At 43.5% G+C, this 24,313-nt stretch overlaps 1 protein-coding gene across 1 annotated transcript in view; it reads left to right on the top strand.

Annotated features, from left to right (window-relative positions):
- The first annotated feature begins 5,375 nt into the window (after positions 1–5,375).
- The window catches only part of NAR1 (ferredoxin hydrogenase), a 57,890-nt gene continuing 38,952 nt past the window's right edge, over positions 5,376–24,313 (top strand). Inside the window, exons 1-2 of the mRNA XM_086800704.1 lie at positions 5,376–5,612; positions 6,697–6,788. Coding sequence (XP_086656830.1) covers positions 5,499–5,612; positions 6,697–6,788 — 206 coding nt within the window. The 5' untranslated portion in view covers positions 5,376–5,498. The remainder of the gene's footprint in view (positions 5,613–6,696; positions 6,789–24,313) is intronic.

The following is a 24,313-nucleotide window of genomic DNA, read 5'->3' on the forward strand; positions in this document are numbered from 1 at the left end:
CTTGTTGATGAAGTTCTTATTGGTGGAGAAGTTGCTCTTGGTGCAGTTTGATCCTTCATAGAGATCGGTCTTCTCTTGCTTCTTCTTGTACTCCTCAAGGAGTGCAGCTTCAATGTCCTCTAAAGAAGGTTATGTAGGATTTTTTAGAGTACAGACCAAATGTCCATACTCTTCATCAGGCATACTTTTTAATAAGACAGCCAATTCCATCTTCATTGTCTATTAACTCTGCTAAATGGGACATTAAACTCTTCATGTGATTTAGACGAGTTGGAAATGAGCCAAAAGCTTTTATTTCAAGTTTGAATTGTAAGGCTAATTTTTGAATGCTTCCCTTTTGCCCCAAATAGTTTTTCAATAATCTCCCATGCCTTAGAGGTTTGTGCATCTGAGATGTGATGAATATAATTATCACTAAGGCTTAATGCAATGATGGAAAAAGCCTTCTCATCCTTAGCTTCCCATGCAATATTTGATTCCCTTGTCCTATGTTTTTCTTTTTTTTCCATTTGTAATAGCCCATAGACCTTTCTTCATGAGGATGAACTTCACCCTTACTTTCCATGTGTGGGATCCTACCCCATTAAACCTATCAATCTGCATTGAAGTGGCCACACAATGATAAATAGAAAGGTCTTACTTAGGAGACTCTCCCAAGCAGTGTCTAATACTTTTACAAAGAATTTGATTAGTGCTAAATGTAAAGATTAAGCAATGATTAATTGTAACACTCCCAAAAATAGTGAATTGGGTGATTTGGAGTGAGGAATTGATGCACCACATCAAGGGGCAAATACAATGTGAGTTGATAGGAGCTTGTAGCAACTTCCTAATGGTAATATTGAACCACCAATTGCGTCAGAACAATTAGATTAGGGTTGAATAAGCCTTGATTAGTGAGGTTAAGTCACTATTCATAGTGTAAAAAAATGACCCCACTTACAAGATGTGAATGATGACCTTGCACTTGTCCAATGTCAAAATGCTTCAAAAGTAATGTAGAACTATGTGTTTATTTGTGTTCAAAACCATAAAATATGCCATTAAGCATAATGAGCATGGATTAAACACCATATCTTTAAAGAGACTTTCTATGAATTGCGATCAACACAATGGAGCCTTTTTCGATAGAACCAATGGAAAAATTGAGATACCTGTTGTAGACCACCCTAAAAAACCCTCAGGGCTCCTTGAAATTAGAGAAATTTGACTAGAGTCACCAGTAGATCTGTATTTATCCCAAAAAATGGCATCTATTTTTCGTGCTTCTGCCAGCGATCTGCTGTGTCTTTCTTCAACTCCGTTGGGCTATGCTATTGTGCCTATGAGCCGGGATCAAGGCCTAAGCATTGTTTGAGAAATGGTGTTGAGTGTGGGGAGAAATCTAGCCTGCACTACAGCTAGGTATGGCAAAGAGAGAAAAGAATGCTAAAAAGGTTATTAAGCTAATGATAATAATTAACCATGGGATTAATAAGGTTAATTAGGATTAATGCAAGCATTAGGGTTATGACCCAAGCTCTGATACCATTATTGGAGATTATGGAGGATCAATCATATTAATATAAGACATGGCTAAGCACAATTAAGAGTGAGTAAGGCTTAAACACAAGTGATTAACTTAAGCAAATGCCTAATGATGACACAATGTAGGAGAAATGGAGAGTGTGTTTAATTCGTGAGAGTGTGCCTCTTAAATAGACTGAATACAAGGCATAATATGTGTCATGGATGATGTTAAGCATGTTCTTGGTCAACTACTACATTCTCTCTAGATGCTCTCCTAGAATCTCTCATCGAACTCAGCATTGGTGGGTTCATAAATCCATGAGAATAGGCGCCTTCTTCTAGGTAGAATTAGTGCCTTTTTTACAAGAGTAAAGCCAAGGTTGTGAACGCCTCAAATAACCTTAGATATTAGTCATGGATATCGGGTGTATTTCCCACTTTTATCACCTTGCTCACTATATTATTCAAAACCTTAGCCAAGGCCATTGCTATCAAGCTAACCCTCTTATTACAAACATGTATCGCTAAAAGACAACATGGCTTCATCAAGGGTCGATTAATTTATAATATCTACCTAGTCTTATTCGGGAAAGAGAGGGCGATTCAATCATGGCAAAAATTGACCATGCTACAATTGGATCTAGAAAAAAGATATGATAGAATACATTGGTCCTTCATTAGCAAAGTGCTAGAGAAACTATGTTTTGATAAAATACGTTGGTCCTTTATTAGTAAAGTGATGGAGAAAACGCATATGTTGGAATACATTACTGCTTTATCTTAGTAAAGTGTTGGAGTAAAGGCATATGATGGAATACATCAGTCCTTCATCTCAGTAAAGTGACAGAGAAAAAGGATATGATGGAATACATCGGTCATTCATCAAGGGTAGATCAATTTATCACTTTATTTGTAAAGTGATCACTTTATTTGTAAAGTGATGGGGAAAAATCATATGATGGAATACATTGGTCCTTCAGCAAGGGTAGATCAATCTACAATATCTAGCTAGTCTTGATTGGGAAGGAGGGCGATTCAAGCATGGCAAAATGTGCCATGCTACAATTGGATCTAGAAAAAACATATAATAGTATACATTGGTCCTTCATTAGTAAAGTGTTAAAGAAACTATGTTTTTGATAGAATACATTGGCTCTTTATCATTAAAGTGATGGAGAAAAAGCATATGATGGAAAACATTGGTCATTCATCTTAGTAAAGTGCTGGAGAAACTAGGTTTTGGTAAACTAGTTGCTTTAGTGATGTTTGTGCTAAAAAAAGGAGCTTATCCTTACTTTCTCCTCAACGGGGTATTGGTTGGGAGTTTCCTTATTCTTAGATCTATCAGGTCGGGCTACCCTTTGGCCTCTCCCCCCCCCATGGTTGCATTCTTTGTGGTCACTTGATTGAAGCCGTGGAGTTCGCTACCCTAAATGCTCAGATTGAGGGGTTAACACTCTGAGAAGGCTGCCAACTATTTTGTAGATGATTCCATGTTGCTCCTAAAAGATGATAATGAATATTCCCTATTCTTAGATCTATCAAGTTGGGCTACCCTTTAGCCTCTCTCCCCCCCTCACGGTTGCATTCTTTGTGGTCACTTGATTGAAGCCGTGGAGTTCGCTACCCTAAATGCTTAGATTGAGGGGTTAACACTTTGAGAAGGCTGCTAACAATTGTTTTGTAGATGATTCCATGTTGCTCCTAAATGATGATAATGAAGTTGTTAGGAGAGCTATACAGTGCTTAGTAGATGCTTATGGCTCAAGGTGCAATATTTCCAAATCTAGGATGACAAGCCACCTCATCACCGAGGATGAGGCATTTGACTTGAACAGGTGGGGTTGTCAAGTCATTAACAAAGGGAGCAGCTTCAGACACCTTGGTTTCCCCCATAGTATGATGGGGTGGGTTCTACAGAAAGTGAGCCAGTAGATGGGACAATATTATGCTCTCCTTTCATGTTAGAGTACATGTTATCAATTCCATCTTGATGGCATATTTGCATTTCTTCTATCGTGTATTAGATTTTAAAAAATATCACTAGATCAAGCTTTTATCCCCTTTTAAAATAATTATTATGGGTGAAATAGAAAGATAATCATTTGTCGGCTTGGGATAATATTTATCTCCCCAAGAAGCTTGGTGGTCTAGGGATTATACACATTTAGATTCGTGCTAAGGCTAGAAGGGCCACCCTTTTTACAAAGTGTATACAACAAGAGCCCCAAGATTTTGCTGTTTTGTAAAACATGGTAAGTGGAATGGGCTCCGTACAAGCACTTCTCCTTGGTCCTAATCACATGTAACACTCTATTATCAAACCATATCTGCTGGTCCCATGTATTCATCCCCCCCCTTCCCCTTGCTTACACTCTAGATCTTGAGTAAGGTTGCATGTACTCCCCAACAAGTGATGCTATTGTCATGGTTCCATTGTGCATAAGGTGAAGCATCCAATGCAGGGTTGTCAGAAGAAGTAATTTACCAAAGATCAAGACAATGACCCACGAGTATGGCATACATGAGGATACATTATCTAGCGGTATTCAAGAAGGGGCTTTCCAGCATACATAGCTAGGGTATAGAGTGCCTTTTTCACATGGCTTCACTGAGATGGGATTTTGGGTGCAATTACCTAATAAAACAAGACTGGGTACCTCTGGTGGAGGAGAGAAGAGTTGCTTTTTCTTCTCTATATGTAGTGTGTGCTCGAGTATAGTTGGGAAGAAGATTGATATGTCTGGTCTTGTTTGTTTGGTCCATTATATAACTCACTCCAGTAGGACGTGACAACTTATATAACTTGTCCTTTTTGCTATCATGCACATATATATATCCAAAGAAGAAGAAGAAGAAGAGATAATTACAAATTGTATCATGAGAAGGGAGGCCTTAAGCTTGGATTGGGTTCTCAATGTAATAAGAAAACATTTCAAGTTTAATCTATCATGGATAACATGGATTGAGGTTACTTAACCTCTCTTTGCACTCTTTGCAAAATTCTATTTTGATCTTCTTTGATCAATTTGTATAGGTCATTTGAATTATAATACTATTATTTCGAAACATCAAACTATGTGTTGGCATGCTTTTGGGCCATGGTCATCTATGCATGCATTTTGTGAAGGTGCATTAAGGGGGTTTACACACATGGCTTGAAATATGCTTTTGGGCTATGGTCATCGTTGAGTGCATTTTGTGAAGGTGGATTAAGGGGGCTTACACACATGGCTTCAAATATGCTTTTGGGCTATGGTCACTGTTGAGTGCATTTTGTGAAGGTGGATTAAGGGGTTTTCACACATGGCTTGATATATGCAACCCTTTTTTGAAATTTATGGATGTCGACGGGGTGGTGGAGCACGATGGAGATCTCCTGCAAAAATTTCGCATCCTCTCATAGTGTATAAACTCCCTAATTTTGAGGCAAATCATCAAAATGTACGGTGGAAGGACAAGAAGCTAATGGCAAAAGCATTTCTCTCTTCGAGTCTAAGGGCGGCACTTGGAACCTGTGTTAGACCCCCACCTAAAAAATAAAAAAGTATACCTACTTTGTGGCTTGAGCCCATGGTCTAGAGTTGGGGAAATACTTTTTATTGAGCCAGATTTAAAACCTTCTCATTGTAAGTTGAAGAAGAAATTGACGAATTTGAGAAGGCCTTAAAAAAAAAAGTGGATATAGTTTTTATATTCTAATCTATTATTATTATTTAGGGAGTTTAGGGAAGAAGGGTTAGGAGTGCCACCACAACCCACGCACCCAATTTCAGAAGGCCTTTTTAAAATAATTTTTGCAAAATATAACTAAAACTTGATTTTTTTGAAGAGAATTCTAAGTTGAATCTATCTTTTCCATGGCCCTGAGCCCACCCATATAGTGGATCGCACGTGCCCTCGTGTGAATCGACACCGCTTATTTAAGGCGGCGCGGAAAAGCAGAAATTGAAATTTTGCGCTTCACTGCATCAGCAGACAGAGAAGAAATGAGTGGGAAATTCTCAGCAGCTCTAAAGCTTGGAGATTTGAACGATTTCATCTCTCCCTCGCAATCTTGCGTTGTCTCGTTGAATGGCATCAAGAAGAAGGACACATCTCAGGTTTGCACTCTCTCATCATTTCAAAGGTTTTGGGCTTTGCGTCCCCTCCACATCTCTCTCCTTAAATTTTTTTAATTTTTAACTTTATTTATTTTTGGGTATAATTGGATGAGATTAACGAACTGTTGTTTGCCTGATTGGATCGTCTTGTACGTGATAAACAGATCGCTTTAAGAAGGTCTTTGGTACTGAAGAGATTAAATTTTGGAATTTTCTTTTTGATTTTTCAAAATCATTTTTGATATGAATTGTGATTCACTATTTCCACCTTGGGATGAACTCTACATGAAAAGAAATGATAGGCATACATACATGGCGTATGTATGTACATACATGCTTATATTTTATGTAGTTTATACATTATACATACATACATACATACATTTATACATCACACACACACTTTTGGTATTATGTATGATACTTTCGTTCTTATGTATGTGTATGCGTGGTGTATGGAAAATGATTGAGCTTGCAGGGTTTTTGTTTAATTGGCTTTTTCTGATGGTGGGAGGGTGATTATGCCATGGGTGGGAACGGTAAGTTAAAAAGAACATGAGTTGTGGAGATGGTGCCAAGTTTTTTCTATTTTTTTTGGTGTGTTGTGTGTGTGTGTGTGTGTTATAACCTTGTGGATGCCATCATAGGGTCAAGTTCATATTGTATTTAGTCATGGTTGTGGATCGTACAATCTCAGCCATCCAGCATCATTCCTAGCAAGGATCAGGCGATTTGTACATATCAGCAGTTGTGACATGAATTCCCAGAGAGCTAAGTTGGCAAAACTCTATTTCACATACGTCTGTTGAAAACTGAGATGTCATCATTCTGTCAGTCTCCATGTTGCTGTCAAGCCCATACTTGCCAGGAAGACACTGCTGATTGGCTACCCATTTTCCTGAGGAAAGGGCCTCCCTATGGCCATTTCCTAGTTCTTCATAGTTTTGGCATAATAAGGACCAAGTCAGAAATTCTGTTATGAGGAATATTTGGGGTCATGTCTCAGGGGAAGGTTCATGGTATGGTTTTTAATACTTGATCTTTATATCATTTCTCTAAATTCTTGTATGCGTATTGTATTCAGGAGGGGTTGGTGCAGATACAAGAGAGAGCAAAAGCCAAAACAATTGATACGGATCCTGTTAAAGTAACACTCCATGATTGCTTAGCATGCAGGTATACACTTGTTCTCTTTCTTTTTTGTGGCTGCTTCAAACCTCTCTCCCTTTCCCCCCGCACCCTCCATTTAAAATATATCTGATAACTGCACTATGCAATGGCTTTGATATTTTGTCTCACACCCAAGTAGAACAAAGGGTGTAAGGCCTGTCTGGCTAATCTAAAGCGAACAACACACATATTGAAGCTATGAAAGACTCACGAGCACACACAGGCTCAAGCTGTATTGCTTCTTAGAGCAAAAGCACTGTGTACAAGTCTGGCAGACAGTGGCTGAATGGTGAAAACTAAAATTGAAGCTAAAAGAACCTACAACCTAAGCCTCTGAGAACCTGTCTTCAGATGAACACTGAGATTTTCTGTTGAAATGTGCTTGAATTGATGAAGAACCACAGGATCCGGAATAAAAAATCCTGAAGATTTCTATCTACCAGTGCATGTTCATCCTTATTTGTCAGAGAATTTAGACCTGACTCATGAGTGAAGCCAAGACTCCTTGGACCTGACTGGTTTGTGAAGTCAATTTGTACTCCCTATTGCAGACCACCCTTTATGATCAAACAACCATGTATGACCCAATATGCTCTCTACGCCAGATCTTTGAGGCAGCAGACCAGCGCATACTGGGGAGATTCATTCTAGACATACAACGTCACAGAGAGACATCATTACAGGCTCAGACAGCTCCAGAGGGGGGACGACAGACACAGATTACTACATTTTTTTAGAGAGCCATCCCACTCCCAACCCCTACACGGCAGGGAATTACTCTCCAGAGAGCAGAGACACTAGGAGCCCGCAGGAGACAGAGGACACCTGGCTTTCGGACACCACGCCTATACCAGAGAGAGATGACAGAGATCAGAGCTCAGTTTCACAGAGAGGGTGCGGAGCGATTGGCTCGCTTCAGAGCACACCCAGGCATGTTCTTCAGGGAGTTGTGGACACCCCCTTCATTGATGTATACCATTTTATACCCCCAGTATGGTACAAGATGGAGCTAGCTAGGTTGCATATCATGATTGTATACTCCATGCATTTAGCTTTGCATTCTCCTAGTAGTAGAGCTCCATCCCCTCCCCCACTCATTGTACTTATTGCACACCCAGATTTAGCTTTTTAGTTCAGTACTTTTTCATTTTGTCGGGATGACAGAGGATACCCCATACGGGTACACCGATTTGTCTCATAGGCCGAGTTCGGTCTTTTGGAAGACGTTAATAAAATCTTTCTTTCTTTCTTTCTTTCTATGTGATTCAAGGTTGCCAACTTGAATGCCCTGGCTTTTGGAATACCTCTTTAAAGCCAAAGGGGTGTCTTGGAACATCTTGGTAACCCAAAATTGGTTGGCTTTAACTATGGCCTACGCAAGTCCAACTCCATTGGTGTCCACCACTGTGACACACCTTCAAATAGTCAGAAGGCAGGTGCAGCCAACATACATGAAGTTGGCCAGGCGTATGGGCAGGTCGGGCAGCAGTCTGAGGACTAGGAGCAGGGTGGGTAGGCCAGATAAAGGTTGGGCAGAGCAGGTCGGTTGGGCCTAGATGCAGTCGGGTGGGCAGCATTTTCAAGTGTGAACACAACACCTCTTTTGCAAGTTGTGGGCAGGCCGACCAGCTCCCTTCTATATAAGCATGTGTGGGATATTCAGCCAAATATTTCACATTTTGGAAGCGTTTGAGCCAAGGAGCAATTCTCTACAGCAGGACAAAGAGCTGGAATCTGGGATCTACATTTTCAGTATCATTTTGTACTTGGTAAACAGTTGTAAACCTTTCTTTTGTACATCAATATACAGTAGGAACTAGGTTATATGTGTTGTGCTTGTGTTTTCTATTCCGCTGCACTTCTCTTCTTCTCTGGTAAACACTTACACTAGCGTACAAGTAGTCTACAGTTGGTATGAGAGCCTAACCTTGCTTAAGCTAGATCTGTGCGCAAGTGTTTCTCGACTGGCAGGATACGTGGAGTCTGGACACTCGATAGTTGGGTACCACTGCTAGTTTAGATTGACAGCCTACGGCTAGCCTATGGATTTGGCACTTGCGTGCGTTGATTCCCTGTATAGGGTAGGGCCTCTAGAATCAAAAGTGGAAAAGGTTGGGTTGGGGAAAGTTTTATTTGGGTTCTCTTACTGATCAGTGGCTCCTAGTTGTTCGTCATGGACATAGATGCGTAAGGTAAGCAAATATGCTTGCCACCATGGAAGCTCGTATGCACACCAACAACCAAGCTCGTATGCTCGCCAACAACCAAGCTGGGTTGCAGACTCATGCGTTTGTCTTGGTGGCCGTGGCCAACCATGTCATCAAATTGGATTCACAAATCCGCTCTGGATTTGGTCTCTACAATGGCGGACAATGACTCCGAGCACGAGGTGGAGCAACCAGCCCTCTCTGGGGTGATTCATCCATCTCCCTCCATACTACTCGTAGAATGAATGGATGAGCATCACTCCTATTTTGGTGGTCATCACTTGGAGCGTTTTGTTAGCTGGCAAGAGACGCCGTTCTTGTCATCGAATATCTTCCTGGAGTCCCTCTTCTCTAAGTACTTTGCATAGTTCCTGCTCACCTTCATTGGCTTGCCATTGTTGGACTATTAGACTCCTGAGTTCTTCCTCGATGCCTCGGGGGGGGAAAATGACTCAGCTCTTGAAGCTTCTAAAGCCTCCCTAGTTGGAGGATGGACGATGAAGTTGGACCTGAGATGGTTGCTACACTGCTTGCTGTAGCAGGTGGTTCCATTTCATTTTGTACGTACTCCATTGATTGGTGCCTCTCTCGAGGATTGGCGAAAGGCCATTTTGAAGCATTTTGTTTCTGTGGACTATCATTGTGAGTTAAAGCGGCAATGGGAATGCTTTGCCCAGAAGCAAGGTGAGCAGGTAGACTCTACTTGTCCCGTTTCTAGAAGCTTCTGCACATGCTCTCGAGGACCGTCTGTTGGTCGGAGTGGGTCGAGTGTTTTGTGGATGGTTTGAAAGTGTTCTTGCATGCGGATGTGCATGTACTTTGTCCTTGTGATATCTTGGATGCAATACTTGTCACATGCACCCATGCACTGACGTGCTATGTGGCTCATCTAAAAATAAAGCTAACTAAAAATATTAATCCCACATAGTCTTGAGCTTGTTCATACGCTCTTTTGAGCTTGCTTTTTAACATCATCATCAATGCTACATTTGTACATCAGTAGAACCTTTTTAGAGATTTATTTGTTGTATGCCATGATCCCATTGTGAGCCCTAGTCATAGTTGTCACGGTATGAAAATACGATACCGTACGGGAATTTTTGGTACGATATGAAATTTTCGGATACCGTACAATAAAATCCGTTGTTGTTGTTGTTGTTGTTGTTTTTTTGGGCACTTACAACCTATGGAGCTTCGAGCTTGAATGTGAGGGAAGGCTGGTGGGGGGGGGGGGGGGGGGGGGGGGGGGGGGGGAGGGGGGGAGGAGTCTACAGTGCTTGAGGAACCAGAACATGGATATGTGTCTCTCCTAGTTGGATCTCCCGATTGTCTCCAAAAAAGAACCTGGATGGGTAATGTAATACCAAAGGTCTCCCAGTGTAGCATTTATGACTAAGGGACCGTCCTTGCACAAATACGAGCAGTGCATCTAGGGTGATAGGTTTAGGGACTCCTCTCTAGATCAAAATGGCCATGTTCTCCCTCGTACATAACTTGAGAATCTCACTGTCTAGCCTACCTATACTAGGGATCTCCAAGTGATGTAGCAAGATTCTCTCATCCTACCAATCAAGTGTACACTACCAGTCTACCTTGCCAGATTTTTTAGGTCTCTCAACAACCCCATATGGAATACTGAGTGGACACGAAAGTTGCGAAGTATTGCGGGCATTTGGGATCTTCGTTAAGCAGGGTTTCTATATGTTTTTAAAAGCATTTGGAATTTTTTTTTCAAAGTGGGGGGGGACTCGTACCGTACCGCACGAACCGCACCGTACGAACCGTACGGTACGAATGGGTTCGTACCGGTACGAGAAACAACTATGGCCCTAGTCTAGGAACATATCAAGCATGAGCTATGTCGGTCACACTTGAAGCCTTAGGTGTCAGTATGTGTCACTCAACCCACTTGGAGAACAACCGCATGTAGGTCATCCTAGTTTAGGAGTTTATAACAAGCATTAGGTATCATAGGTTTAGGCTAGCCTGTGGCCAAGGTGGGCTCCCACACGAGCCACATAGGGCCAACCATAGGCCTTAGACCCAGTGGCCAGCCCTTAGGGTAGTCTGCCTCAATAGGGGGGCCAGTTGGCTAGCAGAGAGAGGCTAGTCGGCCAACATATAAGGACCCACACAGTCACATGTGTGAAAGAACCACCAGGAGCCACAAATGGCCAGCCATGGGCCTTAGACCCAGTCAGCCAGCCCTTAGGCCAGTCAGCCAGTGGAGAGGCCAGTCAAACCCGCAGCCATGTGAGAATGCACTTGCATAAATAGCATTTTCAGCATGTCGTGTGCAATAATAAACAGGCCAACAACATGTAGGAAAGTGTGCATATTGGCTTCCAAAGTGGCTTCCAAGTTGTCTCCAGACCGTATGATGGTTCAACTGACGTTTGGTCCATCTTGTCCTTGCGTTTGGCATTCCACAGTCAACCGTCGCTAGTAAGTTCTTCGTAAAGTCTGCATTGTTAAAGAAGTTCTCCAAAGTAATAAAAGCAAACTCTTGCTTGTGGGAGGGGGTCCTTAAGTGGGTAGTTGAAACACAATTAGGTGTCGACTCTCCATCTTCTATCTCTATAGCTCTTATCTCCTTGATCAAGAATTAAAGTGGGTTGCTTAAACTCACTCGAACATAAAAGTATAAAGAAGGCCTTGCTGTGTGCTACATGATCATACCGGTTGCATACTACATTGTATCAGAGCTTCTGGTTGTGATCCAGCTTGGCTACCTAAAGTGAGCATCTCAGATGGTAAAATTGAGGTGAGGAAAAACCACCTTGCTGTCCACCATGTCACGAGAAGAAAAAGAAGGCTTCCAAGAAGACACCACCAAAGAAAGTGTCCAAGAAGACACCACTAAAGAAGAAACACTGCTTCCGCTAAGCAACAAAGATTTCATCCAAGAGCTGATGGAGCAAAACAGATTGGTAAAGCTACAACTTCAACAAGCAAAGGAGGTAGAAAATCCTAAAGAGCAGGGTCCCATGAAATTCAAGCGCACACTTCTCTTGACGGAGCAACAAAGATGTTGAGAACTTGTTAAGGAACAGAAGGTTGAGGAAGCCAAATGGAGGGTTGAAGAAGATCGACATTGTGGAGAACTCGTGGCTTTGGAGCATCAACACAAGCTAGATTGAGAAGCCATGCACTCTTGCATCATTAGGAGACACTAGCAACTTTATAGGCTAGTTTGATAGCTGCACTTCCCCAAATGGCACTTGATCCTAGTTTCTCCACCATCCCATCCACGATTGTCATCCGTGCTCAACCGAACTTTAATAAGTATGATGGTAATGCCAGTTGGCTTTGGTGGGATGTGATGTTGGAGCTAGACACGGGCCTATGGGATTGCGTAGGAAGCCCTAGCCTTTGGCTTGAGGGAGATCGGTGGATGCCGGTCGCGGTTGGGAGGTGAGCTAGCCTGCTACCTCATGATTTGGTTTAGGATTAACCGTGGTTTTCAGCTATGTTTAGGGTAGATTCAGGATAGGATTTTACAACAACACATAGTAGGCAGCCATATACAACACAACAAAACGGAGGAGAAGGGGTCTTTTTTCACACTTGGACCCATGCTAGAGCCTTGATCTAGATGTTTATTTGATGCCTATCAGAATGAGCCTTGGATTAGGTGTGTCCATGTGCATGCACGTGACATCCTCTCATGACGATGTGCTTGTTGGTGTTTCTTCAGCAGAGATGCTACCATAGTGTTCTAGGAGGTTGTGCCAAAGCATGAGGGGTCAGTGGACACAACTTTGTCAGTAGCTGATCAAATAGAGGCTATGGTGTTATCTTCGGTGTATTGCAGGGTGTACTTTATTGAGTATGCTCGACACGGAGGTGTCCATAGGGAGGACCATTGTGATAAGAGCACGGGGCTTACACACTTAGCTATTAATGCAATTACAAACTTTAAAGAGTGGCCACAATCAAAATTCCACACAACACTTCAAGAAATATTACGCAAGGACACGAGACTGGCCCGACCCTCCCATAGTAACATGAAACGCTTCGTCCGTTTCGTCGTTTCTAAGGTTTCGTTTCATTTCGTTTTGTCTGTTTTGGACGAAACACAAAGGTTTCGAAATGACACTTCTTATATACACATACCAAATTTATAACATAGCCAACAGAAAGATGAAGATGCATTTTTTGGGACTAGTGGGTATGAAATTTATGATTTTGGGAGTAGGTTTTTTGGTATTTTCAAAATTTGGGCAAGAAAAGGAGAGAGAGAGGAGGAAAGAAACAAGTTGGAAGGGAAGAGAGAGGTGAGAAGAAAAGGGAAGGAGGTGAGAAGAAAAGGAGAGAAAGTTGGAAGACAAGAAAAGGAGAGAAATGTCATGTGCACAGTGTGTATCTATCGTGTGCTACACGCACGCAAGACTAGCTTCGAGGTGGTTTGGGGAAGCTTGGAGCTAGGCAGGCTGATTGGCGAGCTGAGTTAGGGATAGACTAACGGGTAGGCACCCAAGTATGGACAGGCAGGCGCCCAAGTGTGGACGCTTGATGACCGGCCAAGAGCCTATAAAAGGGTGGCCAAGGTTAGTCATTAGTCATATAGAGTCTCGCATGTTTTGTGAGAGCTCTATGGTCTGGAGCCTGGATCTAGTAAAGACATGCACCTGCTTCATGCAGCCGAGGCCGGCGGCAGTCTCGAGGCCCGTGAGGGTAGCTTCGTGGCGGTATGGGACGTCACGAGGTAGAGATTGGTCGGTACATCCATCTAGTTAGCTCAGCTCGTGGCTCGGTGGGGACAGCCAAGTCTGTGGGTTCGCCCAGCCCCACGGCTGTCATGGTTGGGAGGTGAGTCAAGATTGCACCCCCTTCTTGTTTGTTTGTTTGATTGCAGGTTTCGAGTCTCGTACCAGGAGCGTTCTACGAGGAGATCCTTTGGGGATTTGACAGTGGTATCAGAGCATGCCTCGTGAACGAGCAAGTCGGTAGGTAGAGAAGATGAGGTCAAAGAAAAGTATGTGTTCAAGAAGCTTGCTGTTTTGTTATGCATACTGCTGTTTTTTCAGATTAGTATGTTGCTTTTGCATCAAAGAAATCCGTGATGATGGAGAAAGTGGTCTAGTAGGGTTGTTTGCTTAGCAAGAAGTAGAGCTGTATGTTCTTCAACTATATGAACAGCTTGAAGAGAGAGAAATAAGAAAAAGCATGTCGATTGTTTTTTTCTTTTTAGAGAGAGAGAGAGAGAGAGAGAGAGAGAGAGAGAGAGAGAGAGAGAAGTTCGCTGTTGTATGCGTAGTCGGGTGTTGGCCGGGTGCTGCTGGTCGCGTGCGGCAGGCGCAGGCGTATAGGCTGAAGGCGCAGGCATAGGCAGGCGACCATGCCTACGCAGGCAGGCGCCCATACCTACGCAGGCAGGCGCCCAGGCCAGGCTGGCAGCCGCCTAGGCCTACGCAGGTAGGCGGCCAAGCCTAGGCGTAGGCCGGCGCAACGAAGGCGGCACCGGCAGAAAGTCAGGTAACGGCACCCAGTCAGGCGACGGGAGCATACAGGCCGGTGGCACTAAATCCAGGGGGGGTAAAAAAAAAACTAGTAAAAGCATTGACACGCCAAATTCACTGCTTTCGTTTTTTTTTAAAAGATTAACCTAAAAAAAAAAAGTTTAAAGGCTCTTTAAGGTTTTAAGGTGTTTTTTTAAAGAAAACAGAATACATACATACATACATACATACATACATACATACATACATATAAAACATAAAAGCAAAAGCTCAAGTTGCTTTTGGGGAAGATTATATAAACTCCTTAAGTGGGCTTCTTGCCACACATCTCTTAAGTTTTCAAGCTCTCAAGCTCTCAAGTTCTCTAGCACTTTTTTGTGCAAGATTGAATTTTCTCTCCCCTTGTCCTCTTCAAGATGTCGACCCAAGAATCAGAGTTGGAGCCCCTTGTCGAACGCGAAGGCTTGCTGGCTACGGAAGATACCGATGCCGATCTTTTTGACGATTATGTGTCCAAATCTGATTTCCAAGAGTTCAAAGTAGCTCTCGAATCTTTTTCTTCGGAAGGTCAGGCACAAATCGCCGCGCAGATGCAAGCTTTACAGAACTCCATCTCTCTTTTGACCACTACCCTATCTACTCTTTCAGGTATGGATACCTTGGCCTCTGCTTTAGGCCCCAACATTACTCGGGAACAGTTCGGGGGCGAGTAAAAGCAGCGTACCAAGGAGATCGTGGACACTTGGCTACATAAGTGGCAAGTCCATTTTCAGTTTCATCCATATGATGATGGAAAAAAGATCCAGTTAGCAGCAGGTTTCCTCTCAGTCAAAGCTTTGCTTTGGTGGAAGGAACTCAACCCTAAGCCAATGACTTGGGCACAATTTGAAGATGTCTTCAAGAAGGAATTCCTCAAGAAAGAGGATGATTATGATGTTGTTGCCCGGTTTATAGCTTTGACCATGACCTCGGAGCACCTCACTTATGAGATCTACCTCCATAAGTTTAGGGACTTGCAGATGAAAGCTACAAAGATGAATCCCACTACTCTTTTGGGGTTCTTCGTAGCCGGTTTACCAGACTCATACTGTTTACAGGTTAAGAATAACAAATGCAAAACTTTGGATGAAGCCATTCATTCAGCTCGTATTCATGATGATACAATGGTCTCTTCCAAGTCTAAACCCGTTTATCGAGCAGGGGAACAAGCATAAAAGAAAGTTCTCCGCACCAATGGCTAACACGACTGAGGGATAGTCTTCGGACCAACCTTCAAAGAATTCAGCTCTCAAGTGTCAAGTTTGTCAAGCAAATAAAGCTGAAGGCTTTAGACAGGCTGGGTTGTTGCATCATTTGTAAATCCCAGGTAATAAATGGGAAAGTATTTCCATGGATTTTATTACCGGATTGTCAAGAACACATCAAGGCCACGATTCTATTTGGGTTGTGGTAGATCGCTTGACAAAAATGACTAGATTTTTATCGACCCGGAAGACTATTACAGCTACACAATTAGCACGGCAGTTTATCGAGCAATTGTTTAGATTGTACGGGTTACGGCAGGACATAGTTAGTGATAGGGACTCTAAGTTTACGAGTGATTTTTGGAAACTTGTTTTTGAGAAGTTGGAAACAACTTTGAATTTGAGTTTCTCAGATCATCCTCAATCTGATGGCCAGACTGAAAGAGTGAATCAAATTTTGGAGGATATGCTTCGAGCATATGTATACAAAAGACAGAGTTCATGGGAGGATTATCTTCCTATGTTAGAATTTGCATATAACAGTACTAAGCATACGAGTACAGGTTTTAGTCCTTTCATGCTTATGTATGGTTTTTAACCTAGATCACTTGTCACAGTGGGATTCTCGGGACTTCAGCATAATGCAGCATGTAATTTTTTGCAAGATATGCAAGAAATGTTACAAGTTGCGAAGGAATCTATTAGAAGTGCTCAAGACCGAGACATATTTTATTCTAATAGACATCGTTTACCCAGAGAGTTCTCTAAAGGAACGATGGTGTATTTGCGAGTTCCGAAAGATTCCGAGACTTCACTATGGATAGGTCAATCTTCGAAATTATCCCCTAGATACTTTGGACCATTTCGGATTACCGGATTGGTTTAGTTGCATATGAACTGGATTTGCCTTCTCATGTGAAAGTTCATCCCATATTTCATGTCAGTAGACTTAAGGAAGTACTGGGTGGAATAGACCAATTAGTTACTCCTCAAGAAATCATAGATGACGAGGATACGAGGATATGACATTTGTTCCACACGAACCTGAAAAGATTCTTGGATTTCGTGAAAGAAGATTGCGTAATATGCTTATCACGGAATACAAGATCAAGTGGAAGGATCGTGTTGAGGAGGACGCTGCTACATGGGAGACATTGACTACTCTTCAGAGAGATTACCCTGGCTTTTTAGTGAGCTCTTAGAGGAAGGGGAGTATGTCATGTGCACAATGTGTATCTACTGTGTGCTACACGCACGCAAGACTAGCTTCGAGGTTTGGGGAAGCTTGGAGCTAGGCAGGCTGATTGGTAAGCTGAGTTAGGGATAGACTAACGGGCGGGTACCCAAGTATGGACTGGCGGGCGCCCAAGTGTGGATGCTCGATGACCGGCCAAGAGCCTATAAAAGGGTGGCTAAGGTTAGTCATTAGTCATATAGAGTTTCGCATGTTTTGTGAGAGCTGTATGGTCTAGAGCCTAGATCTAGTGCAGACGTGCACCTGCTTCATGCAGCTGAGGTAGGCAGTAGTCTCGAGGCCCGCGAGGATAGCTTCGTGGCGGTATGGGACGTCACGAGGTAGAGATTGGTCGGTACGTTCATCTAGTTAGCTCAGCTCGTGGCTCGGTGGGGACAGCCAAGTCTGTGGGTTCGCCCACGGCTGTCATGGTTGGGAGGTGAGTTAGGCTTGCACCCCCTTCTTGTTTGTTTGTTTGATTGCAGGTTTCGAGTCTCGTACCAGGAGCGTTCTACGAGGAGATCCTTTGGGATTTGACGAGAAAGAGGAGGGAAGAGGAGGGGTGGACCGTGGAGGAGAAGAGAGAAAGAGGAAAAGGGAAGAGGAAGAGGAAGAGGAGGCGTAGAGGAGAAGAAGTGGAGGAGCGAAAAGGAGGAGTGGACAAGGAGAAGAGGCGGAGCAATAAGTTGCGGCCGAGAAGAAGCGTCGGATGCGTGAAGTGGCAAATGGGCAGCAAACAAGGACGGAAACGATGTCAAAAATCGCATTTGCAAAAAAAAAAACCTTCCGCCCGTTTTTTTGACCTCACTTTACATTTGGGCGAAACACTGATTCGATGGGCAGGTTTCGTTTTGTTTCGAAACGTTCCGTGCCGTTTCAAGAGGGCAAAACGGGTTTTTATGTTACTATGGACCCACCCCTTGGAAATATGTAGTACCAAGGAATATTTTACTGGTGCAAGCTTTGTGGGCCAATCTTCTTCGTTTATTGGAGATGGCCGGGTCTATCCAAGTACATCTTTCATGTATATATACAAGACAACTTCTAAAGTTTTGTCCAAAACACATGAATGAGAATGAAGAATATACAGCCTTTTAGGCTAAATTATACAATTGGCTTTTGCTAAGCTGAACTTCAAAAGACATGGCACATGCTACAATTGGTACAGAGGGTGTGGTAGGTACAGTAACCCCTAAAACAGGTGGTACAACAGATACATATGATGATGTCACTTGCAGTATAGCAGGCATAGTGTTGTACACACAGAAATGTGATAGTACGGAGCAAGGTCACTACGAAATGCGTTTTGTTATTGCTGAAACATGAAATGTGTTTCGCTATTGAAACGTTTCAGTCATGGACGTTTCGTCCAACATCTCAGGATAGCTGAAAAGTTGAGATAGAAGAAATAAAAACATTCAATATTCAACATTATTGCAATTGTGCTTGCGGCTCCACTAATTACGAGGCATGTTTTTTGTTTTGTTTATGTAAAATGTATACAGAATGACTCAAAATGAGAAAATCACTCAGAATTGTCCATGGATGCAATCAACAATGCACACGTAGTTTTAAACTTTGTTTGGTTATTCGCTATTGGATTTTGGTACTTTTGTTTTCTTGATTGTAAGTATTAAAGTAAAATTGTAAATAAGTTTGAAGGCCCAAATTTGAAATTTCAGATTCGGGCCCCCAAATTGGAGGGGGAAATTGCACTTTCACTCTCCGATTGAAGGCCCAAATCTGAAATTTCACATTTTGGTAGACCCAAAGCCTTCAGATTTTATGCATGTAATCGTTTTGGTCTATTGTTTCTTTGTCCACCTGCTCGATGTTGAAACATTTCGTTCCAAAATAAATCGTTTCAGCAGGGAAATGTTTCGTGGTGACCTTGGTACGGAGGCGAGTACAGCTTGTACAAACATGTATGGAGTGTACAGAAAATTGTATGGATGCATGCAGAATTCAATGCATAGGGGTTTAGGGTGGCGAAAACAGAAAAACAAGGTTTATGGGTGAAGCGATGAAGAAAAAACGGGTCTTTTGAATGTTTTAAATCTCTTGTATTGTGATCAATCCTTACTATGAACATATCCTCTTGTAAAGGTTTTTAGACCTTAGTGTGTGAATGGGTATTAGGATAAGGAGACAAAAATAGAAACCACGTTCAAAGTTAGAAGCATGCAAGGTGTCTTGCATGTCAAAGGGAGAAAGAGACCTTTATATATATATATATATTCATGTATACATCCTTCATTCAATAATCAAATGTACACTTTTCTTTTTTGGTGCTCTCCCTAAGGTTTCAAGCCATTAAGTACTAAGTGTAATTAGAAGTAGGATTAGGATAATTGGTATCAGAACGAGATAGAATTGACTTAGCTTCAAATAGTTCCATTAACAATAGGTTTAGTTTCAATGAGACTTGGTTAGCCTCTCAATTTGAGCTACAATCTTTGAAGAAGAGCTTTGAATCCGTGCAATCTTTGAAGGCGTATTTTTTATGTGACATAGTTGAAGTAGCTTGCCCTCATTTGTAAATTAAGCAAAGAGCTTGGGCAAAGCTTTCAACGGGCAATATTCAAAAGTTTGCTTCAATCACTTCTTTCTTCTAGTAGTGAAAATCAAGTAGCAACTAAATCAAGCTTGATCATAATTATAATTTCTTTGGCTTAATTATAAATATTTAGGCTGCCAAAGTAGCTGCAAGCGAGGCTTTTGGAGGATGCTCGAGTACAGCTTATAGATTTGGGCTATATAGTTGTGATCGATTTTTGCAAAAAACAATTGACGAAGCCTTAAAAACACCCCACTGGCAAGCATGTTCCTGATTGTGATGTAGTGATCGGTTTTTTTTTCCATTGCAATTTTTTAGCATGTTGCCTCGGGTGGCAAACTTATGCTTCGGAAACCCGTCATTTTATTATCCTATGAGCACACCTCATTTGTGGGAGAATTATTACTTTTTCCGAGCTTTGGTAATACAACATAAAAAAAAGAACCTACATTAGACGACAACTAGTTCTAGTGTCACTGTTTGATGTAGGTTCTTTTAAAGAGTTTTTGAAGCCTCAATATTACCAACATCAAAATTCTCACCGATCGTCTTCTCCAAATCAAAAACAAGATCGTTGACATTCTCAGTTTGGTAACAGTGACGAGTGATTGTTTTCTCAATCACAACAGTAGTCATCAATGGTGATACCTCCAAGCGAACTGACAACTTTCAACATCGGACATCTGGTTTAGCCAACTCAAAAGATGCTTTGACACGTGGTCTCTGTACCATTTTTTCCGGTAACCATAGATGGTTCGAGTGTCCGAAGCGCCCCAATGCTTGTTAGAATGCTAATGTGGAACCTTCAACTTCAGAAGATAAGTTGCAAGTTCAGTGCTCGAATAATTTTAAAGGCAAGCATGCAGTAGCTCATGGAATTCATGTTCATACTAGCCTTGCTTGGCGAGCATGTGTGCACATGTTTGGCTTATGACATATAACGGGTGCATGTTGATCTTGATAGGAAGAGGATCATGCTCAGAAACTCTTGCCTAAGGGTGACTCTAGAAGTGCAAGGGATGGGAGTATCTCCTAGAGGGGTCAAACCCAAGGTCACTCTATGTGAAGGGTGAAAATTGTGAGAGAGAGATGCTCCCCAAAGCCAAGCACAAGAGAAGAGGACATTTCGCATGAAGAACCATGTCTCAAGAGCCCGAGAGAGAAGAGCTAAGCCCATGAAAAAAGCAGAGAAAAGCAAGACCTAACAGTTGAGGACAATTGTTAATAAGTTGGGGGGATGTCTGTCAGAATATGCAGCGGAAATGATAGCCAAACTTGGGTAGACAAGAGCAAGTAGACTGCAGAAAATAAACAGCACAAGAAACACAGAGAGATAGGTGTGTAAACTCTTCTCTATACACAAGATCCCGAGAAAACTGAATGAATGAGTGGTGGGGGCAAGGGGCCTATATATATGCCCCTGGGAGAGCAGTCGGCCAGCATAAGAAGTGCCCACGACTGCTGAAAAGGTGTCCACGATTACATAAATGCAGTCGGCCAGCAGAGAAGTGCCCACGTTTGAGAAATTGCAGTCGTCCAGCAGTCCAGTAGCCCACGACTGAGAAAATGCAGTCGGCCAGCACTGGAGTGCTCCTGCCATCCTCTGGCAACCCTCCCCACCACTGGAAAAAATGGGAAAAAATAGGAAAAATACGGGGAGTGTGGAAAAATGATAAAACACCTTATACAGGGCGGGCACACCCACAACTGAGGCCCTGGTGTATAAATATAGACAGGAGATGACTTCTAACACCCCCTCTCAGCTCTTGGCTGTGAAACCAACCCAAGGGAGCTGGAGTGCCGCTTGAGCGTAGCCTGAGGTAGAGACTTCGTGAAGAGGTCCGCCGCATTGTCCTTCGTCGAACAATAAAGTAGCAAGATGTCACTAGCCAAGATCTTCTCACGTACAAAGTGATATTGTATCTCTATATGCTTGGTCCGGGCATGGAAAACCGGGTTCCGAGCAATAGCTATACAACTCTGGTTATCGCACTGGATGACTGTGGGCTCCCTCTGTGGAAACCCAATCTCGCCTAGCAGCCTCCGCAGCCATACAACCTCACAAGCAGCACCACAAGCAGCCCGATACTCTGCCTATGTCGAAGAAAAGGCAATAGTTGGCTGCCTCTTGCTGCTCCAAGAAACTGCTCCTGAGCCGAGGGTAAAACTGAGTCACTCCAACCTTGGAGCTGGACTCCATTCCCTCTTGTGTAAAAGAGTCCCAGATCCTTCGTACTCTGCAGATACCGCAAGATCCGCAATCCTGCGTCCCAATGAGACTTCAATGGCGTCTGCATAAAAGAGCTCAACAGCCCCACGGAGAAGCTCAAGTCCAATCTGGTGTTCAGCAACCAGATCAATGAACCAACCAACTTCCGGTACTGCGAGGCATCAACTGGCTCACAAGGATCTGTAACGGTTAACTTTGTGTTCGGGTCTATCGGCAAAGTAATAGGCTTGCAGTTCTCCATCCCAAAGGCCTCAAGCAACTCATGAACATACCGCTGCTGAGAGACGAAAAACCCCCTCTGGGTCTGCCAGATCTCCAATCCCAAAAAGAAGTGGAGTAAGCTAAGTCGGTCATCTCAAACTCCTTTGACAAGGCAGCCTTCGTCACTCCAATGTGCTCCACATGACCGCCGGTGAGGATGAGATCATCCACATAAAGGATGAGAAGTGTGACCATACCGCGTTCCCGAAAGAGATACATGTTCGGATCTGCAACCGATCTCTGAAATCCAGTCCGAATAAAGAAGGAATCAATCTTCTGATTCCAAGCCCTGGGAGCCTGCTTAAGACCATACAAGGCCTTACGTAACCTGTAAACCATCCCTTCCGATCCTGGAACAATAAAGCCTGGAGGCTGCTCAACGTACACCTCCTCCGACAGGTCACCATTAAGGAACGCAGATTTTACATCCATTTGATACACGGGCCACCTCTGAGAAGAAGCAAGGGCAAGAATGGTCCGAATCGTGGACATCCGTGCTGTCGGTGCAAAGGTATCCTCGTAGTCGATGCCTGGCCGCTGAGCATAACCTTTAGCCACAAGCCTGGCTTTGTGTTTGTCCACCGACCCATCAGACGCGTATTTGGTCTTAAAGACCCATTTGACACCAATGACTGACCGCTTCGACGGCCTCGGTACCAACTCCCAAGTGTTGTTCTTCTCGATGGCATCAAGGTCCACCTGCATGGCTTTTCTCCAAGTATCCTGTGAAAGGGCTTCCTTTACGGAAGTGGGCTCTTTATCCCGCATGATACGAGACATCAAAGCATAGTTCACCTGAAGAAGCTCCATCATGTTGCTTTTATCTCGGACTCGATGTGATCTTCGAGGGCCGTCCTCTGTGGTCCACTCGGAGGGTAGCTCCGTGACACCTGACTCCCGAAGGGTGTCTAACAACCACCTAGGTACTCGAACAGATCGTGGAGCTTGCTGTGGTCGCGGGGGCTCTACTCCAGCTGCGAGCTCAACCTCCTGTGATGACTGAGGTGGATCAACTGGAATGATAGACTGGGAATCATCATCAGACTCCTCTGGATCTCCAAGAAGTGGCGGCTCCTCGACAGTGGATGCTGGAACACGCTCGTCAAAGACCACATCCCGGCTGACAACAATCTCATTCCTATCTGGATCATACAACCTGTATCCCTTGGAAAGAGAGTTATACCCCACAAATACCAGCTTGCGGGACTTGGAGTCAAGCTTCCCCCTCTGCTTCTTCGGAATATGTACATACGCGTCACTCCCAAAGACACGGAAGTGCGAGACATCGGGTTTCCTGCCAAAATATGCCTCAAATGGAGTCATATGGGGTACTGAAGTCGTCGGAGATCGGTTAATGGTATGGACAGCCGTTGCCATAGCCTCACCCCAAAGTGAACGAGGAAGATCACGATGCTCCAGCATGGTCCTCGCCATCTCCACCACAGTCCTGTTCTTGCGTTCAACAACTCCATTCTCCGAAGGCGATCCGGTATTGGCCAGTTCCCTTTTGATGCCATGATCTGCACAAAACCTGAGAAATACAGTCGAGGAGAATTCACCTCCTTTGTCAGCCCTGAGAGTCTTAACCTGATATCCAAACTCTTTCTCCACCATCACGTGCCAATCCTTGAACCGAGCAAAAGCCTGGTCCTTCTAGGAAAGAAAGTAGACCCACGTGAATCTGGTACAATCATCAACAAGCAGCATAAAGTAGAGAGATCCTCCCAAAGATGGTATCTGCTGAGGTCCACACAAGTCAGTGTGAATCAACTCCAATGGTTTCGAAGCCCGCCTGGAGCAAATGCCAGAGTCTTTGCAGCTGAGGCTGAGGAATCAGCACTCTTCCCTGTCCGCTTAGGGCACTTCCTCCAGTAGTGGCCTTTCTCGCCACAATCATTACAAGATCTTTCGGCCATCAGCTTCTCTTGTTCTGAATCAGGCTTCTTCTCAGAAGACTTCTCCGGTGAAGCCTTCCCTTTGCCCTTGTTGTTATTCCGGCCTTTTGACCGTTGGCCAGTTAAGGCCTCCGAACCTCCGCTGTGAGGAGGGTTCGTGAAACGTTCCTCCTGGTCCAAGACCATTGGCACAAGCTCCTCCCAAGTAATGGTGCTGAGCCTGCCACTCATAATCAACGAGGAATAGAAAGCAGAATACTGACTAGGCAAGTGGGACAGCAAAGTGATGGCCATGTCTTCAGATGATATCTCTTTCCCAGCTTGTAAGACTTCCTGCTGAAGGGCCTGCAGCTTGTTAATGTGTTCCCGCATCGTCGAGGACTTTGCAGGGTTCGTAACCCGCATCTGCACTTCCAAGGAGATCCGTTTCATGGGTGATAC

The sequence above is a fragment of the Cibotium barometz genome, chromosome 7 (genome assembly GCF_041138505.1).
Source record: "Cibotium barometz isolate CiBa-2024 chromosome 7, ASM4113850v1, whole genome shotgun sequence".
Taxonomy (NCBI): domain Eukaryota; kingdom Viridiplantae; phylum Streptophyta; class Polypodiopsida; order Cyatheales; family Cibotiaceae; genus Cibotium; species Cibotium barometz.